A 19,331-nucleotide genomic window follows, 5' to 3' on the forward strand; every position below is an offset into this window, starting at 1 on the left:
TTTATAATACACTCATAAAGGTTCATTGCACATAGTATAAATAAAGCAATATTATAATTATACTGCGGGACCAATGGTCTGTGGCGTACAGAGATATCCTTGCTGACACTTTAAATAAACCATTCATCGTCAGGTCATGCGTCCTCATCTGATATCTTAAAGTACTAATAACACAGTATGTGCTACTCACAATGCGTGAACAAGTCATGTGTACAAAACTTCACAAGCTGGCATGAACTATTGTATCTTTATTGTTTTTATTATTAGGCTAATTTGTACAAATTACTTGTCTCAGTTTTGTATTCAATCATATAATACATTTTACATCATTTCACACCAAACCAACAGCAGAAATTGCATAAATAATGCAAGTATTTTTATCTTTTCAAAACAAGGTCAAGTAGAACAATTTATTTAATGCAAATCATTGAAATATATTTCTTTATCTTCTACAATGGCATTTTATTAAACTTTTTTAATTCATTATCAAATTTTACAGATGTTTATATTATTCATAAAATGATATATTATTATAATATATTTCAATTTCCATCTTTATAATATTAAACAATGTTGCTATATACCTTCCTCATACTTTCTTGACTAGATAATGTAAATCTTATTGAATATAATTACTTAGCATATTTTAAGTATGTATACGCAGCATATGCCACTTTAATTAATATACATAAATACCACTAAAAGATTTTTTACTTAATTTTAAAAAATAACTTTAAATGCTTTCGGAAAATTCATATGCCAGAAATCAGTTAGTGAGTAAACTCAACTTAAAGTGAGTTATTTATCTAATAATTGTATCACTAACAATTTTAATGATATTTATGTGCATTGATTAAAACGAGGTCTGTATATATAAAATTTTGATTAGTAAATTTGTCGATTACTACATGCATTCTACATTGTCACATTAATACTTTCATAATTTTATTATATAAAATTCAAATTATCATCAAATTTTATTAAATGAAAATTATCACCAATATATAATTTTCGCTTCTAAATTATGAATTATTATACAAAAATTATTGTTATACGAAATTATAATTTAAATATATTTCATATTATGATCATAAAATAAACATATGTTTCTAAATAATAAATAATTTTATATAAATTTTATATATTAAACTTACTTAGAAGTCAGTGTATTCGTATTTTAATAAATAAAATTTATTTTACAAATAAAGTCTTACAAATGAAAAACATGTAAAATACTATTAATTTTGTTTATAATTTATATATTAAACTTATTATATTACTTATGTGTTATCTACTGTTATTGTATGTAAGTTAGCATTTATCGATACTGTATATATATGTTTATAGCCTTCTTTCTAAATTAAAAAATTGCATGAGTTTATTTTATAATTTAGAAACACAAATATTTTTCTACTATAATAATATTTAGGAATTAAACCATCAATTATATAATACTTATGTGTTACACGCATTATATATATACATATATCTTACTCTAAATTAAATGTTATAAAATAAAATCTTCATAATTTTTCAATTTGAATTATCATATGGTTAAAATGGATTTATATCACAGTAAATGCAGTTACTTACATGTAGTTGGATATAATTATTTTAGTAACTGCATGTAGAATTGAAGATATTAGACATTATTTTTAAAAATTTTCAAGTAGATTTTCTCATTATTATGTTGTATACTTATAGTTTTGCTTCCTAATATTTTATGCAACATTTGAAAACATTTTGAAAAAATTTTATGTAGATTAATAGAAATGAAAATGAGTCATCAAATTTTGTAAAACAAAAGGAGGAATAAATTGTGTATTTACATTCAAACTTCCACGTACTTTGACTGGATATAATATATAAATATTACTATTTTGAATAACTCATAATTGGTTAATTTTTATTAATATGGGTTTTATATCAGAAGTTATTATATAAGACTGATATCGTATAAAAAAAATATGAAAATTTCATTCCAGTGTATAAATGTAATGATACCCTACATTTCTTATGATTTTACGGATATGAAACTACATTCTGTTAAATTTTTATCAATTAAAATTAGATTTATATACAAAAATTTGAAAATAATCCATTATTGATATACCAAAAAAAAATATATTTTGTTTAATTAAAAATATCATCATTAGATAGGTGATAATAATAGATAATAAACATATCATATTAGGTACACAAAATTCAATTTTCCTAATTGTTATCAATGATGATAATTAGAATAAAAGCATAAAAGCAAGGTAGTTGATTGTATAAGTTGACTTTTTATATTATGCTGTACTGTTCTGTAAATTTAAAGATGAAGAATTATTATTCCATTGCATGTACAACAATTTTTGAATATGTGATCGCATGTTTTTGCAAGTTTAAAAAATCCTATTATCTTTGTTTTTTTTCAACATAAATAATAAGTGATGTCTAATAAGTGATACATTAAGTTTCATGTATTACTTAGTAATCAATCAAAGAGATAATTTCAATTATTTGATTAATCATTTTTCAACAAATTTTGAATTTTTATACTTATAATTAGAATTTTATGGAGCTATTATTATTGGATTGCTTTATCAAGATTTTTTTCTTTATCTCAAACTTTATTTCATTATTAGTGTTGATAAAAGAAGACATAATTATATATAATATGAATAAAATTGTATTTTGATTAAGGAAATTTAGCAATTCATTGATAAGAATTTTATGAAAATCTAATTGAAAATATAAATATTAGAATTGTTACTGATAGATGATTTATTAAGGAATATAGATTATTTTTTTAGGATTATTTTCTTCATTACATAACATCTGATAAGGAAGTGTATTTTATTTCGAACAAATGATAATATATGAAGTATGTACCATAATTACTTATCTGAGAGATATTGTAACTGATTGTAACTCTTCTGAGTACTGAATTGAATGTCTAAATTAAAATTTCCCTAAACTATACTCTACAAACATAATATTATATTTATTATTATTTTGCATATTATATAAGACATTAATTAACTAAGATATTTAAATTATTACTTTGGCTATCTATTATATAGTATTAAATAAGACAGATAAAGTATGTTTGTTTCAAACACGCCTATCATCCACACTATATATATATATATATATGTATATATATATATATATATATGTATCTATAGCACGTAAAAGATTATTAATATTTCAAATTCTAAAATATAAAATCATATTATTCTTCTAAAATACACAAGAATTTCTGAAAGTGTATATAAACATTTCTGTAAGTATATGATACTATCTGAAAGGAATCTTTTAATACTTTCTTATACTGTCACTGGTGGTTTGTACTCTTTGTTAACTACATAAAATTTATGTTTTGTTCCGAACAAACCCCATATAACGGCAACATTTTCTATGATCAAATTAAAAGGAATTGTTGATAATGCCCCACATATACATAGTATAAATCGAGCAATACCAAATCGGTATAAAGAAAATGATTTAACTACACCAAAAACATACATATAAATATTTACCGCACCAATAAAAGCACATAGAAAATCTATAAATGGTGGGCAAGTAATGGGATAAATTCCAGCTAATACAATATTCGAAGTAGAAAGCGGCAGTGTTACCCACGAGTAACAAGATATGCCTAGAAGCAGCTTTTTATTTAATGGAATAGCTTTGGAATGTACAACAAGTAATATACCTTGTAACCATCTCTTTCTTTGTTGTACAAAGTCCCATAATGTAAATGGTGACTTTTCCCACATTTCACCATCCACAAAATTAAATGTATACCCTTGGGTAAATGCTTTCATTGCAAAAAAACAATCTTCTGCAACAGATCCATCTAGTCCATTGTTGAAGGAAACTTGTCTTTCTGCACCCATCTATAATAATAAAAATGTTTTTGTATGATATAATATGATTATAATTAAGGACATGATTCATGTATAACGTAATGAACAATTACTTGAGTAACAACATAAGAACCTTTCATACTAAAGAAAGGTTTATGAAACATTGTAAATTGTAATCGTAACTTTCCCATGTCATCTGCTACTCTAAAACTGTCTGCTAAGGTAGTAATCCAATTAACAACATCTTCATTTGCATATGTTATTAACCCTTGACCAAATTGATGTTTTCCATCCAGTACAAAATTCAGTATCCCACGAACAGAATTTTCAGTCAGTAAAGTTTCTTCATCAAGATGTACAATCCAATCGTTATCTGCTAACTCATTGACTGAATTTTCTAAGCAATATTGTAAAGCACGGGCTTTGAACAAAGCACCACTACTTGTATGATAGTTTGGTGGCACAACGACCTCTCTGATTCTTCTATGAGGGTTTAATCCAATTGGCTTATCACTAACTACTTCAATTTGAAAGTTTTCTAAACCAGTTTCTAGACATCTGTTTAAATTCCTTATTACATTTGCTCTCACTAATTGTGGATAATCTCCACGTGTTACTATTCTAATACAAATAAATGGTGCAAGTAATGGCGAACCTTTTAAAACAACTTTATCTGGGAATGCATTGTATATCATTAGTCCTACAAAGTTAAATAAAACTTGCGGAAAGGAAAGAAATGTAAGTGTTCGCAGGATATATAATATAAGTGCGCCAAGAAATCCATATTCAATCCATGGATCAAATGTTTCCTTTTTATTATTATTCCAACTAAGTCCTCCGGTAATCAATTCAAATATGATTATAACAACAAGTAGTAAACAACAGTGTAAAATATGTTTTGTTGCACTGTTCAACATTATTTCTGAAAAATAAAGATAAGAGTTTTTTAAAAATAAAGATAAAAATTAGTAAATATACATTCTATACATATATATATATATATATTATGTATATTATTTATGTTCATAAATTATAACATACAATTTTTGTTTAAGCATTATTAATCAAAATATGTAAACTCTCTGCTTAAAACAATCACTTCTATTAGCGAATATAAATGAAAGATTTATAGACTGAATAAAGTAAAATGTTATTTATAATACAATACTGTAATAAAAATCAAAATGACACGAAAAATGATCTTCTAATTGCTTTGAGCACTGCATATTTGCTGATAAAAAAATAGCAAAACGTTAAGTTCTACATAATCTTATCAAACTGTGCTTCACATGTATATAACTGACAAATATTGTATATAATCTATAATCTAGTGATAGTAGATTGAAAATATGAAATATTGTCCCCTAAAAAGTATTTAACATTTCATATTGTCCTATGCTTTCCACTATTTCTATATTTCTACTTGATTTCATATTTGTATGTGATAAATTTATCACAATGTTAGGATATCAAAAGTATACAAGAGCAATGTAACGTTTCTATTCATAATACATTAATATGTTATTATTACATTATTATACGTTATTAATACATTAATATTCATAATAAAATTTAGATACAGATGGAATAATTTCAGTTTTAGGTTCAAATAAACAACAAAATTATTGCATAAATTTTCACAACGATGCGATAATATTAATGTTTACTAATAATATTCAATTAATCTATTAAAATGTTATTTTATTTATATACCTTTCTTTGTGTAGCCAAATATTATTGTGATATATCGTTAAAAAGAAAGATTTCTCGATTCATTGCCCACAACAACAAATAAATGTAAATGAACAATAAAAAAAAAAACTAATTTATGTACCGGTATGAATAAAAAATATTTTCATAATTTCAATAACACACTACCATCGACTTTCGTTGACTCAAAGAATCACTTACATTCCAACATTCTTCAATGTTTTACAGGAAATGACTAATTATCAATACGAGATAAGGAAATCAAATCAACCTATGAAGTTGCGATAAATATTGAAATTTGACATTAAGGTAATACCGCTTCGACAATTACACTGACGCCAATTATACTTTTCTTTTTACTGGCTTTAACGTCTAATATAAACCTCTTTGATTGGTCGATGTTACTTATGCGGATAAAATTAAATTCATAATTTTTATATCTTTCACCGTTAAGTGTTATTTATAGATATAACGTGCATTTGTATGTTACTGTTAACAATGTATGAATATAGCAATCGATTATTGAAAAATGTAAGTTCATGTTAATAATGAAAGTAAAATAAATGTGAAAACAGATTAATATCAACCGTCAACCACGATCGTATACATAGGTTCAACACTCGTTCAATTTTTGGTGGTGGGGGACGTCATCATTTTGATGTATATTAATTCTCTTATTAGCCGTATGGCGCTATTAGAAAATTTCTTAATGCGCATGTGTGTTCAGCGATCATTACGCCGCTCTGCGACGTAATGCGAAAGTTGAACGAGTGCTAAACCCGCATCCCGAACGCAAAAGCAGGCGATTGGCCGAAATTCAAAGTGAGGAAGAAAGCTCTGAAAGATGAAACATGGCGAAACAAGCAACCAATGAAAAATTAGTAATTGGGCAAGGAAGTGATGACATGGAGATTGAGGGCATCCCATTGGTTGACACATACGCACAGACAGTATGAAGAGAAGTAATCAGGAGTGCAAAAATCATAGAAAAGAATAGAGGAAATTAATTAACGAAGCAGGCGAAGAAAGCAAAAGAAGAAAATAAGAGTAGAAAACAGAATAAAGAGCTCGAGAAAGACCAGATAGGAGACATTTCCAGTTATACTATATATGAAAAATAGAGTCCCGAGGATCTGAGCAAAAAGATTCAGTGGTGATAGAAATAAGTTATAATATAACAATGCAATACATTTATGGATGCAATGTTGAAGCTATATATGTAATGAATTAATAATAGTCAGCACAAAATAGGATTAAGAAATATTTGAACACTAGAAAATGTGATAGAGGATAGAAATAACATGGATTTTCAAATTATATTTTGGATAGTAATAAAATAAAGAAATGGAAGTGAACTGAGCTAGAGACAGTTGTAAGCCAAAAAGGAGTATAATTTTGCCTGTAAATTGGAACTGAAGAGAGGAAGAAGGAATGAGAGAAAAAAAGAATGAAAATGAAAATGAAATGTAACTAAGAAATGACGTGAGCGAGAAATGTTTTTTGTTAGGCAAAATAAAGGTAGATAACCTTTGATAAATCTCTTGCAAATATCCTTGTAAAACCAAGGAAAGAAATAAAATAAAATTTCATGAAAAATGACCCTCATTTTTGGCTTTAGAGACCTAAAATTTAGCAACCGAAAAGACATGTACAAATAAAAAATTTTGTAGTCCGAATACTCTACCTTATCAGAAGATCAAAAGATGAAAAATAATTGCAGGTAATGTTATTATCTTAGTAAGATAATCTCACTCACTTTGTCGTAAAAAATATAGTGCATTAAGTGTGCATATAGTGCTTTATGTGTTAATATAAACATGTTAATACAATGTTTATATAATAATATAATAAGCTCATTTTTTTATTCCTAAAAACATATAAAGACTGCAAACATTGTGGTGCCTATCTGCTTAACAGTGTTATCAATCTGTTATGAGTGATAACCATCTGCTATCTCTTTTTTTTTCTTCTTCTTATTTTATTATTATCTATTATTATACAGATATGCGTATATTTCGTTTGTACTTCTTGAAAGTACAAGCGTCCACTATTGTACCATCTGCTACCTGAGTAGAAATTGTAAGATAAAGTTCACCTTGAAGGCATTTATAAGCAGAGAGATCTGTACCATATGCCAACTGTGTAGTCAATGAATATATACTAATTTAGATTTTCTCTGTACACTAAGAACTTTAGCATTTTAAATATGTTTAGTTGCAAGATAATTGTTAGTGTTTTATTTTTGTTTTTTATCGCTAAAACAAATAGGTGAGTAAAAAGTATTATTTGTTACAATATACATGTGTTCCTGTTTTGTGATATATATAAAGCGATACAATGAGAAGATGTTTTTCAACTTTCTTTCATTTCCCATTATTCGTAACATAACACGTCCTTTGTGTGTGAGAGAGAGAATATCCTTTATATATAAAACATGGTTTTCACAGTGATGAGAACTATTTGAAGGCCACAACAGGATCAAATGACTTCGATGTTTTAATTTTTACACAACATTGGCCTCAAACTGTTTGTTATACTTGGAAGGAAAACGAGGCATCGCACACGTGTTCATTACCGACAAAACGTGATGAGTGGACAATTCATGGCATTTGGCCTTCTCAATACCATAAAATCGGTCCACAGTTTTGTAATAAATCGATGCCTTTTAACCCTTCAGCTTTAAAATCAATAGAAACAGAATTACAAGAAAAATGGATAGATATAGAAAATGGAAAAACATCTTACTCCCTTTGGAAACATGAATGGGACAAACACGGTACTTGCGCGGCAACCGTGGAATATCTAAATAGTGAGGTCAAGTATTTCAAGGAAGGTCTGAATTTATTAACAAAGTATGATATGAAAAATGTATTGGTACAAGAAAATATCATACCTGGACAAACATATAACACGAGCGATATTTTGAATGCTATTGAACGAATATTAGGTAAACGAGGCTCATTATTCTGCATAAAAAACAAGGTAAGAATTTATTTATACATCATATAATATCGATATTTGATGCTTAAACTTATTAGTATAAAAAATATTTTAGGACACTGGAGAATCATACATATTTGAAATACGAATATGTTTTGACAAGATGTTACAATTAATTAACTGTGATGAAACTTATGAATATCCTACGAACTGTGATCTTTCTGGATATGTAACATATCCTGATAAACTGCCACAAGGACACAACGTAGCACAGGTGTAATTGTAGTATAAATTAAGTTTCTAAGATTATATCTTACATATCGGTATATTCTAAATTGTTTGTTTATTTAATATTCTTACAGAAATTACAAATACAGAATGTTTTGAAATACTGCCTTTTTATAAATTTTTGGAGAATATTTTATAATCGTATAGTATCTTAAAAGTTATATGGTTGACTGCATGGAAAGTAATAGCTGATATTTATTATGATCATTCTACTTTTTTCTGAACAATTAAAACTGCAGATGGTGTCAGGCCTGGAAGTACAATAATAATAATTAAATAATTGAGCCTTGTACCCTTTTATCTTTATGTTATTATAAGAAAATCATAGCTAATTCAGAAGATCTTAATACTATACTATTACATACTAGTAATATTGTATTACATATTATAAATTCCACCATACCTAAAGCATTCAACGGAGCTTCATAATCATCTTCCATGAAAATTTTCTTTGGGAAAGCTGTCATTAAATTAAATGGACCAGATGGATCTGTTCTATTAATTTCTATAAACAATCTCACAGCAGATAACTTCTCCTTACTTCCAAAGCTTTGCGTTAATGTTTGTCCATTAGTAAGCCTAATCTAAAATGTTACTATTATGTCATTTAAATATAATGATATTTAGACATTAAGATTAGAAGTAGATATTCATTAATATGCAACTTATTACCTGCAACCTGGTATCATTATATTCCTTTCTATAAGTACTAGTAGAGGATGACGGTGTAGGTGGAGATTCTGTTAATGCTCTTTTGGCATTAGCTTTGGCACGTCTAGCAACTTTATCAGCTTCAATTTGTTCTTTAACTTTTTGACGTGCTAATTTCTCTTCTTCTTTTTCACGTTTCCTCTCCTCTAACAACTTTCTCATTTCTAACTCCTCTAACCTATAATTGAGATAGACAAATAAATATACTGTGTTCACTTTTGTGAAAAGAGAAAAAAAAAAGGCAACACTTACTTTCTTCTAGCCTGAGCCATCTCTTTCCCTGATTTTATTCTATTCTTTTCCCTTTCTTGTGCATCTTTCTTTTCCTGCTCCTCTCGCTCCTTGTTTTTCTGTTTTAACTTCTCTGTTAGAATTCGTAATTGTTCCTTCTTTTCTTCTTCCGTAAGAGGTTTCTTTTCTTCCGTGCTTTCAGAGAATCTATCATGTCCGGACTTTGTTGCATGGAATTCGACTTCCAAGTTAGATTTAAACAGTTTTCCACAACTATTAAATAAAGAATCAAAGTAAATACTTCATTGACATTAACCAACATAAAACATTAGTATATATTTACATATCACATTTCATAGATTTAGCAACTTCAGTAGTAGACACCTGACCACTAGCATCGGCAGTATCTTCATGGATTGATGTTTGAAGATTAGACAGCGTTGCACTTTCAGCAGTAGGTGGGTCAGGTGATGGTTCAGCATCATTTGAATGAGCCAAGAGCCTAAAATAAAAATTAAGATCGTCATCGGACGATGAGAATGAAGCCACGGCCTTTCTCGTACCATTCCATTGCCGGAACAACACCTTTGTTTCCAGTAATTTCTAAAGCTTTTTCTCTACAACAAAATACACATTAAGATAATAAAGGTTATATTATATTAATAAAAGAGCTACTTAAAATACTTACGCTTTAGATATGCTAAAGCCCATATCGACTAACATATTTATATCACTCGACGACATTTTTCTCTATGTTTTCGAAGTCTTAACGAATATTTTTCACCAATTCAACAAGAATTCGACAGGCACCCGATCAAAAACTTAACGTCACGTTCAACCGACGCGCTACCTATGCGAATTTGTACGTTGTAAAAGTCTACTGGTAGAATTACCTTACCGGAAGTCACATGCAGTTAAATTTTGAAAGTACAATTGTCATGTTTAAATAACTTTTTATTTATTTAGAATTCCGAAGAATGCAGAAAACATGGTTACAATGTAGGTTTAAAATTTTAAAGAAATATTGTAAAGTGAAGAGTAATGATGTTTTATTTTCACTCTAAGTATTGTTTACAGTCAACAAAAACATAAAAATGAGTTATACTTGTTGTTACATTTCATAAATCATACAAGTCACTAAGAACTTTTAATACAAAATCGAAAGAAAAAAAACATACAAAACATAGTACAGTTATGACAGTTTGGTTAATACTTAGATAATAGATCTAAGCATAGGTAAAAGACTTCTTTTAAGTAATAATACAATTTGCTATTACATTATCGCTAAATAAAAGATGTTATTCAGTAATAAAATAGTAGATTATACCGTTAACTAAAATAATTTTACAACGAATGTCTGATGAAGCGATGGTAATCTGATAAGGTCCAGAGATTATTTTGTTTTTCTTTAATGGCTCAAGAAACAAAGATATAGCCCTAAAGTACTGTTAAGTTAGAAAGGTTATTCTAATGATTATTAATATTCCTGGGATGTTTTGTCTCCCTTTCCAGATCCACCAGTACCGGTTTTCTTCGGCAAAAGCACAGCTTGAATGTTAGGCAGGACACCACCTTGAGCGATTGTTACACCCGAGAGCAGTTTATTTAATTCTTCGTCATTGCGAATAGCTAATTGTAAGTGACGTGGAATTATCCTGAAATAAGAGTATGAACATTTGTGTATTTGGAAACTTATATAGCGTTGAAGGGTCGCTTAACTTTAATTGTAGGTATATACAAATATGAACATGTAGCAAGTATGAAATTTATGTGCTTCCCGCTAGAATGATAAACAACCTATCATATCAGTTCACTTACATTTGAAAGTTTTCTCTCAAAATCGGAACAATGAACAGTGTACAATGCTACAAAGAAATAACTGTAAGATTGATTTTTGTGAATCCTATATGAAACTGGATATTATATCCAAATGTAAGTGAAATTTAATTAAACACAATTTTTTTTATATCATCTTTTTTAGCTACAGAAACTACATAAAAGTGCCGTGTAAGTGAAAAGAAAAAGAATATTTGTACAATTATGGAGAGAAGGAAGATACGGATAGATAAATAGATAGATAAGTAGAGAGGGGAAGAGGGGAAGAAGGGCTTTGCTTCACCAACCTCGTCTTCTTGTTGTCTCTTGCGGCGTTCCCGGCTAACTCGAGTACTTCAGCCGCCAAATATTCCATCACAGCGGCCAAATAAACAGGCGCTCCAGCTCCTACTCGTTCCGCATAATTTCCTTTTCTTAAAAGACGATGGATTCTTCCGACAGGGAACTGCAGCCCTGCCCTACTACTGCGGGTCTTCGCCTTTCCCTTAGCCTTTCCTGAAAGTATACATATAAACGGTTTTCGACGTTTCTCAATAAACTACAATATTACATTCCAACAAAACAGATATGATACTTACCACCTTTACCGCGTCCTGACATCTTTTATAATACTTTCTTAAAAGTTTTCTTAAACACGAACAACGGTTAATGCTTCTCCTCGGAGTACCAAACAGCGAATGAAAGTCTACCTTGCCCGACGACGGTTATGCGTATGTACGTCAGATATTTTGGCGGCGACAGTTAGGTCGGTGCTCGTTTGCGCGGGAACCTTATTTCTACGTCAATTATACTAGTGGCGCCGCTAGCCTAGCGTTAAAATCCCTAGATGTGAAATTGAAGTTTATTTTAGAAAATGTCCTTTTTGTATTTGCTTGACATATAATTCGGACATATAATATGTATCGACTAAAAGAATATTATTTTCCCCGACTAATGCGATTTATCTAATGATTATTTGCTAGTTTTTACTTCTTATCTTCTTCGTAGCATTTAACGTTATTATATGAATTGTACAGTCTGTAGAAAATAAGCGCGTCTGGGCATAGAGGGCAGTAACGACGAAAGTAACTAAAATTTGTAATTACTTTAACGGTTGACGAGATAAAACCATGACTTTAAACTTACTAAATATTTTGAAAATGACTTAGTTTACCGTGGAATGAAAATCGAGATATAAGAACGACTACAGTTAATTATCGATTGTAAGTAGGAAAGTGTTCACACGAAGACGTGAAAGAGGTAGGAGGAATAGAGACACTCTGAAAATTCATATTTTCAACAATTTACTCCTAGGCTCTTGGTTTGGCCAGATTAGAGACCAACAAATCTCTTGTGGTCTTATTTTGTTATACAATACATAAAAATAATGATATTTACAAATGTAGGATAACGTTAGGCACTCAATGAACAAAACGGTGAAATTATAAATGGATTTCATATTATACATACTGGAGGTATTACGATGAATAGTTGAACGATATACTCGGAGAGTAGAGTGAGATACAAGTACTAGGAGATTGAAATTAGCATAATATAGCACTGATTTAGTTGAACGTAAAAAATCTTTTTCCTTTTGCAGCAGAACGATTTTTCTTCGTTTTTTAATGTTGTTTGCGATCCGATTACTATTCGAACGTGGAATGTTGGAGGTTGGGTAACAAGCATGTTTTTTATGTGGAATGTGCTCGCACGATGTCTCACGTTTTAAATTAAGACAATTTAAATTAAGTCACTTTACCTACGTAAGTACCTCACTGCTGTTGTTACATTAATTTCTCTTGTATTCACTGGCCTTTGCGTTCATTACTGTGAACAGTGGACATCGAAAGGAAAGATCGATCACTATTCCGATTTCTTGAAATCAGACGTGATTTTCCTGTATTCTACGAATGTCCGTAGACTAGAGTCGTTTCTATCTCGAAACATCTTTTACGTTAAAAGTAATCGTTACGGTTCTACGGTTTCGACCTTTTTTTTTTTTCTTTTTTGCATCCGGATTTACTGTAATCGCAGTCTGTCGTTCATAGTTTGAAAATTTCCATTAACATAGAGCTCACATACACTATCCCCATTTACGACGCAAAATGAAAAAGAAAGTCACAGTCTATACATTTGAGAGTGTAACTTTTCGATCGTCATCGAACCGATTCGATGAACGTTGCGATTAGATGTTCGCTTTTCTTTTACACGAGATAATATTAACGATCGAGTCATATACAAATTGTGACATATCATATTGTTTCAAGTTATTATCTGACATAGAGTCCACATTACGCAGAATAAAATAAGTTATACGATTTGTCTATTTTTCATTAAAATATTATGATACAAATTACAATTATTTATAGTTTAGGGTTTAAGAGCCGTTAGTTGAAACTATAAAATCTTTATTAATCACTTTAGTGTTAACTAAAAAGTGCATCTATATATAGGTATAATTTCGTTTTATACAGTGGTTCTTACACTTGTTTTCATACTGCGCGTGTGCGTGCGTGCGTCGTGCGTGTATGCGTGTGTGTGTGTGTACGCGCGCGTGTATATGTGTATGTGTTTTCGTTCGTTCGTTCGTTGAGATGACGATCGTCATTTACGAAATATAAAGGTATATTCCTGGCGATCATCGCTTCAATTTTGCTGCTATTGAACTTTTATATTCTGTATATAGCATCGTCACGTGGTGTACACTTAGTAGCAAAAGAATACGAAAGGCTGCTGTACATTTGGTCAATAAAACGTATCACCGAAACTTTTATTACTTGCCCTGTGTGTCGTAAGATTTTATATTTGGTACTGTATGCTAACGACCCTTAACCCTTCGATAATATCACAGATGAATGAGTTTCCGTGTTGTGCGTTACGCATCGCTACCTAAGGTTCCTAACAAGTGCGTTAATCCTTTCAATTTTTTCACTGAGCATTCGTCTCTCCGAATCAAGAGCCGTTCTCGCGGATAACAGTTCGTATATCCTTCGCTCTAGGTGAATAGTTTCGGAACGCAAGTTGTTCGACTGTGCCACCAATTTTGATGTTTCGCTCGTCAGAATTTTCTTTTCCATTGCTTTTTCTGAAACGGAAGAAAATAAACGGGCAACGGAAGGAATGAAAACGCCTCGGTTAATGCGAAAGACAAAATAGAATTTGCCGTTGAAGATCTTCTCGTCGTACCTTTGGAATATTCGCTGTAAGCAAGCATGATGTCCTCGATGCCGGTCCACCTGGGCCTTTCGTTCTTCCCACCGACGTGGTCGTCTACATTGTCGTCCACGATCTTAATATCCACGATCTTGCAATGTTGCTTCACCCCATTTTCACCGGGCATGGGCAAAGCAGGATAACCCATGGAGACGATGTTCGGAACCAAAGGTGGTAGAGGCGGTGGTCGTTCTGGAACTTGCTTTACTTTTACTCTGTCCAGTAGTCTCATCTTTTGAGGCGGTTTCGGCAATGTCGGTGGATTCTTCGAATACGCCTTGGCAATTCTCTCGCAGTACGCGGTCACAGAATTTGAACTTCTCCGTTTTTTACGATCTTGTAGAACGTACTGCCACGTTACTTCTGCCTCTGTAATAATAACAATGGAAAATTCGTTCGATATCGATATAACCATCGATGACCGATAGCAGAGAAATCATCTTTTAATCCGATACTTGCCATCTCTCCTGCCCGGAGGCATTATATCGAGGCCTATGGTCCTGAGAAAACCAACTTTCGGCTCAAAATCTGGCGTATGGAGCAATACATCCGGATGTTCTCGCGGTATTGGTAATACGGACTCGACAGTTTGCTCCGTCTCCAGAGGTACCTCCGGCGGATCTGGATTTAACCTGTACCGCTTCTCCACTTTACAAAGCTCTATCTCTATAGACGAAAAGAAAAGGAAGCGACTCATGATGAGCGTTAACGTTGCAGGCGACGAGGAACGAAGGGCGAAAAGAAACGGGGGCGGAAGGAGGAGAAACGTACGCAAGAGAAAGAAGAATAACGAAGAGCGCTTACCATTCCTCATACTTAGAGTGGTTAGACCAAACATGGCGAGAAACGCGAGCTTCTTCTCCGAATACTGTAACTTGGCTGGCGGACCTTTGATAATCCAGAGATCCATGTCCTTTGTTTCTTCCTCACCTTCCGAATCGGAACTACACGCGAGGCTTGTATTCCTCTCCCGTTTTCTTTTCCTTCTCTTCTCGGCTAGGTCTAACGAGGACGTCAGCTCTTTCGGTTTCTCAGGTACAAGAAAAGACTTTTCGCTCGTAACATCTTGTTTGACTAGAGCCTTGCTCAGGTCAGGCACATTTAACACCGCTGGCTCGCACTTCACGGAAATCTCAGTCAAATTATTGCACTTGTCGGTGAAACAAAATGCGGTTTTTAGCTCGGTCGAGAAATTCAACAGTTTCTCTTGGTATTTTGGTATCTGCAGGAGAACATTGGATACGTTCTGACAGGTACGCAAAACTTCCTCAGACTTGATGCTCTGCATCAACTGAGTCGTATCTATAGGCTTCTGTGCGATGTCGTTTATGCTGAACTTAAAATTCGATTGAAACGATAATGTGGACAAAACGCTATTCTGATCGCTCTGTATCTTAGACTCTACTTCAGGTTTAATCTCCTTCTCAAGGAGATTAAAATTTATAGGTTGAAACGTGGATTGTGGTAGTGGCGGTGGTGGTGGCGGTGGTGGTGGTGGTGGCGGTGGCGGTGGTGGTGGCGGTGGTGGCGGTGGTTGCGACGGTGGTGGCGGTGGTGGTGCTGATGGTGGTGGTGGTGGTGGTGGTGGTTGTATCGGCGGTGGCGGACCCTTTCCTTGTTGTTCGTAAGCGAAATGGGGCGTCAACGGTTTGTCTTGAAGCGAATTCTTCCCTAAATGATTCTGCTGATTCGCTGTTGCTTGTTGCTTCGCGTGATTTTCCATCTTCTCGTTGCACGAATTAACTTTGCTCTCCTTCGTCGATGTATCCGTGCTGCTTTTGTGATGCGAATTCGTGTGATTCGCCATCTTGTTCCCACTACCAGGGCCAACGTTGTTACTATTGTAAGTTGCGTTTTGTGTAAGTTGCGTTGCCGTTTTGTCGACGGAACTGCAATTCAGAACGTTCGACGAGGTGGAAGGTGGCGACGACGACAATGGGGACGATGACGGCGGTGACGACGACAACGAACAAGGGACGTCGTTTCGTTGAGCCGCCGCCGCTGTCACGGTCACCGTTTGATTGTTCTCGTTGGCGTGATACGCGCTTTGCTTCGTACTATTGGAATTGGCGTTATTCGCGTTGCCACCGTTGCTAGCGGCTGGTGTCACTGGTACGTTCGCTTTCGGCTGCGAGTGATGTTGATGAGCAGGCGAAGAGGAAAAATGCGGCGGCGGTTTGTACAAATTAGCTACGTGCGAAACGGGTATATGCGGATGATGAAATTGCTGAGGCGGGTAAGGAATCGGATGTGACAGCGATTGCTGAAGGTTCGTGCTCTTCGTGTTATCCGCAACGGAATTCTCGGCGATCTGTCCGGCGATCGTTTGGGGCGTTGTGGTCGAAGTGGCTATCGATTTTACCGGCGACTCCTGATAAGAAATTTGATTGGTTATACTATGATTATGACTGTTCAGGATCGGTCTTTGTTGAGGTTTCGACGACGAGCGAAAGGAATCTTCGAACGGTCTGACGAAAGGCGGTTGTTGCGAGGTTGTCGCCAACGCGTTCGTTGTAACGACGGCGTTGGTGGTGATCGCCGTGCTGCTGGTGCTCGTGTTCGAAGCGTTCGTCGTTGTACTTATCGCGACCGTACCGGATTCTTTGCTTCTCGAGCTATGAATAGCATGAGACAACGGTGGCGATTTGTGAGTCAAAGTGGTCATATGATTGACGCTATTCATGATCGAGGGAACCGCGTTAGCTGTCGTTAGAGTGTGTGTCCCGTGCGTTGTCATAGTGCCGCTGCTTGACAAACTGGTACCGCTGGTCGTTGTACCGGCCGCGTTGTTACAACGTTGTTGTTGTTGATGTTGCGATTGTTGCGACGGTATCGACGATCCTGCTAGCGACGCTTGTGACGACTGTTGCACCTGTTGTTGTTGTTGTTGTTGTTGCTGCTGCTGCTGCTGCTGTTGTTGTTGTTGTTGCTGATGGTATATAGAAGTTGTAACCGTAGTTGTCGCGCTGCTCATTATCGTAGCTGTATGCTGACTAGAATGAATAGTAGTCGAGGATACGGAGGGCAAATGGAGAGAAGGTATAGAGATGATAGGCGCCAAAGGCATGGCGAGGGATGGAGGCGGTGGCGGTGGCGGTCCGATCACCGCTGGCGTCAACGACGACATAGAGGGTATAGAAGGAATAGGCGGAGGGCCGCCGATAGGCGCGGAGCTTATCGCTGGCGGAGGTCCGAGGTTCAAAGGGGGTAGAGTAGAAGCCAAAGGGGGCGGCATGGCCGCGGAACTAACGGAACAGATAGTAGCCGAACCCAAGGACGGTGGAGGTCCAATGGGAGCTGCTGGATTCGGAAACGCTGACAAACGAGAGTGGTAGATGTTCGCTGTTGCCGTTGGATCCGATGACGGTGGTGGTGGTGGTGGTTGTGGTGGTGGCGGTGGTGGTGGTGGTGGTGGCGGTGCTACTGTTGGCGGAGGAGGAGGAGCGGAAGACTGCTCTTCTTTTCTCGATGGATGATGACTGTTACCGACAGATCCAACGTTACTGTTACCGTTGTTGCAGTTGTTAGCGTTGTTGTTGGTATTTCCAGCGCCTCCGCTGCCGCCTCCGCCTCCGCCGCCGCCTCCGCCGCCGCCGCCGCCTCCGCTACTGCTGCCGCTTGGCCGATCTCTGTTCTCGCGTTCTCGCTCCCGCTCGCTATGCATCTGAGCCGCTATGGTCGGCTTCCTAGCTGGAACAAATCCCGAACACAGTGCTTGGTAATCTTCCACTGATCTACTGTTGTCGATTTACTACTCCGTAGAGTAGTCGCAGAGCGTATTTTACGGCAATGCGCGCGAAACAATACGTTCGATCGAACAGGAACACGCGGATCCACGACATCGGTGGTGCTATCTATCGCGTTCGGGAGCGCGAGGAGAAGCGTTCTTCGCGGGGGATTGCGATCTCGAATCTCGAAATACGCCGTAACTGGCCGCAGTTCTGCGATGCAGATACGACGCAGATACGATGCAGTTACGCAGATCGCAACGTCTTTCGAATTCGAACGAACGAGAGCGCATCGTACACCGACGCTTACGCGACCAACAAGGTGGCAAAAGCTCGAAAAAGGCAACTTTTTTTCGCGCGTCCGTTCCAACTTACCTGAGCGATGCGATAAGTTTGTCGTTATAAGGAATGGCTTGATATGATGTATTCAATTCGAAGTATTGGGGATGATTGCTGATAGAATATCAATGAGATCGGACAACGTACTACTCGGATCGACTGTAAGAAATAGTTCGCTTGCTATTGGGACGCCCGTGGACAACGTCGTATATATCGTACACAGCGTAGGAAACTGATCTTTTGAGCGATCGAGATCGCTGAATCTTCCCCAAAACTGTTTCAGAAAATGAATCGAGGGTCAAGAATTCCAAGTCAATCAGAATTTTGATCACGTTTTTTTTTTTGCAATGTTTATTTTCAATTATAGTCCAAATATACATGTTTACATAATAAATTATATAAAAACGGTATAATTTTGATAAAAGAACATGTGTGACAAAGTTATATACATCGGTGGATCAAGTCAATAATGGGTAGAATATAGAGTATGCTACACCGA

The 19,331-nt window shown here is 34.5% G+C and overlaps 5 protein-coding genes across 9 annotated transcripts in view; 1 reads left to right on the forward strand and 4 right to left on the reverse strand.

Annotated features, from left to right (window-relative positions):
• Positions 1–1,185: 1,185 nt before the first annotated feature.
• Positions 1,186–6,224, reverse strand: egh (beta-1,4-mannosyltransferase egh). 4 transcript variants are annotated; one of them, XM_076620774.1, is made up of 4 exons: positions 6,155–6,222; positions 3,971–4,779; positions 3,704–3,887; positions 1,186–2,306 (listed from the first exon to the last, which is right to left on the reverse strand). In XM_076620774.1, exons 1-4 carry the CDS (start codon positions 6,174–6,176, stop codon positions 2,287–2,289), a joined length of 1,035 nt encoding a protein of 344 aa, XP_076476889.1. In that variant the 5' UTR covers positions 6,177–6,222; the 3' UTR covers positions 1,186–2,286. The 4 variants fall into 4 exon arrangements, with proteins under 4 accessions (XP_076476889.1, XP_033195490.2, XP_033195493.2 ...); XM_033339599.2 differs by lacking the exon at positions 1,186–2,306 and having other exon boundaries at positions 2,825–3,887; positions 6,155–6,224; XM_033339602.2 differs by lacking the exon at positions 1,186–2,306 and having other exon boundaries at positions 2,825–3,887; positions 5,769–6,219.
• Positions 6,225–7,598: 1,374 nt separating this feature from the next.
• Positions 7,599–9,087, forward strand: LOC117159620 (ribonuclease Oy). The gene is made up of 4 exons (XM_033339620.2): positions 7,599–7,835; positions 8,015–8,549; positions 8,623–8,781; positions 8,870–9,087. Exons 1-4 carry the CDS (start codon positions 7,774–7,776, stop codon positions 8,948–8,950), a joined length of 837 nt encoding a protein of 278 aa, XP_033195511.1. The 5' UTR covers positions 7,599–7,773; the 3' UTR covers positions 8,951–9,087.
• Positions 8,834–10,601, reverse strand: LOC117159618 (UBX domain-containing protein 1). 2 transcript variants are annotated; one of them, XM_033339617.2, is made up of 7 exons: positions 10,426–10,600; positions 10,301–10,354; positions 10,081–10,239; positions 9,759–10,010; positions 9,468–9,684; positions 9,199–9,379; positions 8,834–9,046 (listed from the first exon to the last, which is right to left on the reverse strand). In XM_033339617.2, exons 1-7 carry the CDS (start codon positions 10,479–10,481, stop codon positions 9,000–9,002), a joined length of 966 nt encoding a protein of 321 aa, XP_033195508.1. In that variant the 5' UTR covers positions 10,482–10,600; the 3' UTR covers positions 8,834–8,999. The 2 variants fall into 2 exon arrangements, with proteins under 2 accessions (XP_033195508.1, XP_076476890.1); XM_076620775.1 differs by having other exon boundaries at positions 8,834–9,379; positions 10,426–10,601.
• A 160-nt stretch (positions 10,602–10,761) lies between these two features.
• On the reverse strand, positions 10,762–12,325 carry LOC117159628 (histone H2A). Its single transcript, XM_033339631.2, has 3 exons — positions 12,152–12,325; positions 11,861–12,068; positions 10,762–11,392 (listed from the first exon to the last, which is right to left on the reverse strand). Exons 1-3 carry the CDS (start codon positions 12,171–12,173, stop codon positions 11,215–11,217), a joined length of 408 nt encoding a protein of 135 aa, XP_033195522.1. The 5' UTR covers positions 12,174–12,325; the 3' UTR covers positions 10,762–11,214.
• Positions 12,326–12,839: 514 nt separating this feature from the next.
• px (MAP7 domain-containg protein plexus) overlaps positions 12,840–19,331 on the reverse strand; it is a 47,553-nt gene continuing 41,061 nt past the window's right edge. Inside the window, exons 12-15 of the mRNA XM_076620767.1 lie at positions 15,570–18,455; positions 15,225–15,431; positions 14,739–15,134; positions 12,840–14,637 (exon numbers count right to left, since the gene is read on the reverse strand). Coding sequence (XP_076476882.1) covers positions 14,438–14,637; positions 14,739–15,134; positions 15,225–15,431; positions 15,570–18,455 — 3,689 coding nt within the window. The 3' untranslated portion in view covers positions 12,840–14,437. The remainder of the gene's footprint in view (positions 14,638–14,738; positions 15,135–15,224; positions 15,432–15,569; positions 18,456–19,331) is intronic.

The sequence above is a fragment of the Bombus vancouverensis genome, chromosome 8 (assembly GCF_051014615.1).
Source record: "Bombus vancouverensis nearcticus chromosome 8, iyBomVanc1_principal, whole genome shotgun sequence".
Taxonomy (NCBI): Eukaryota; Metazoa; Arthropoda; class Insecta; order Hymenoptera; family Apidae; genus Bombus; species Bombus vancouverensis.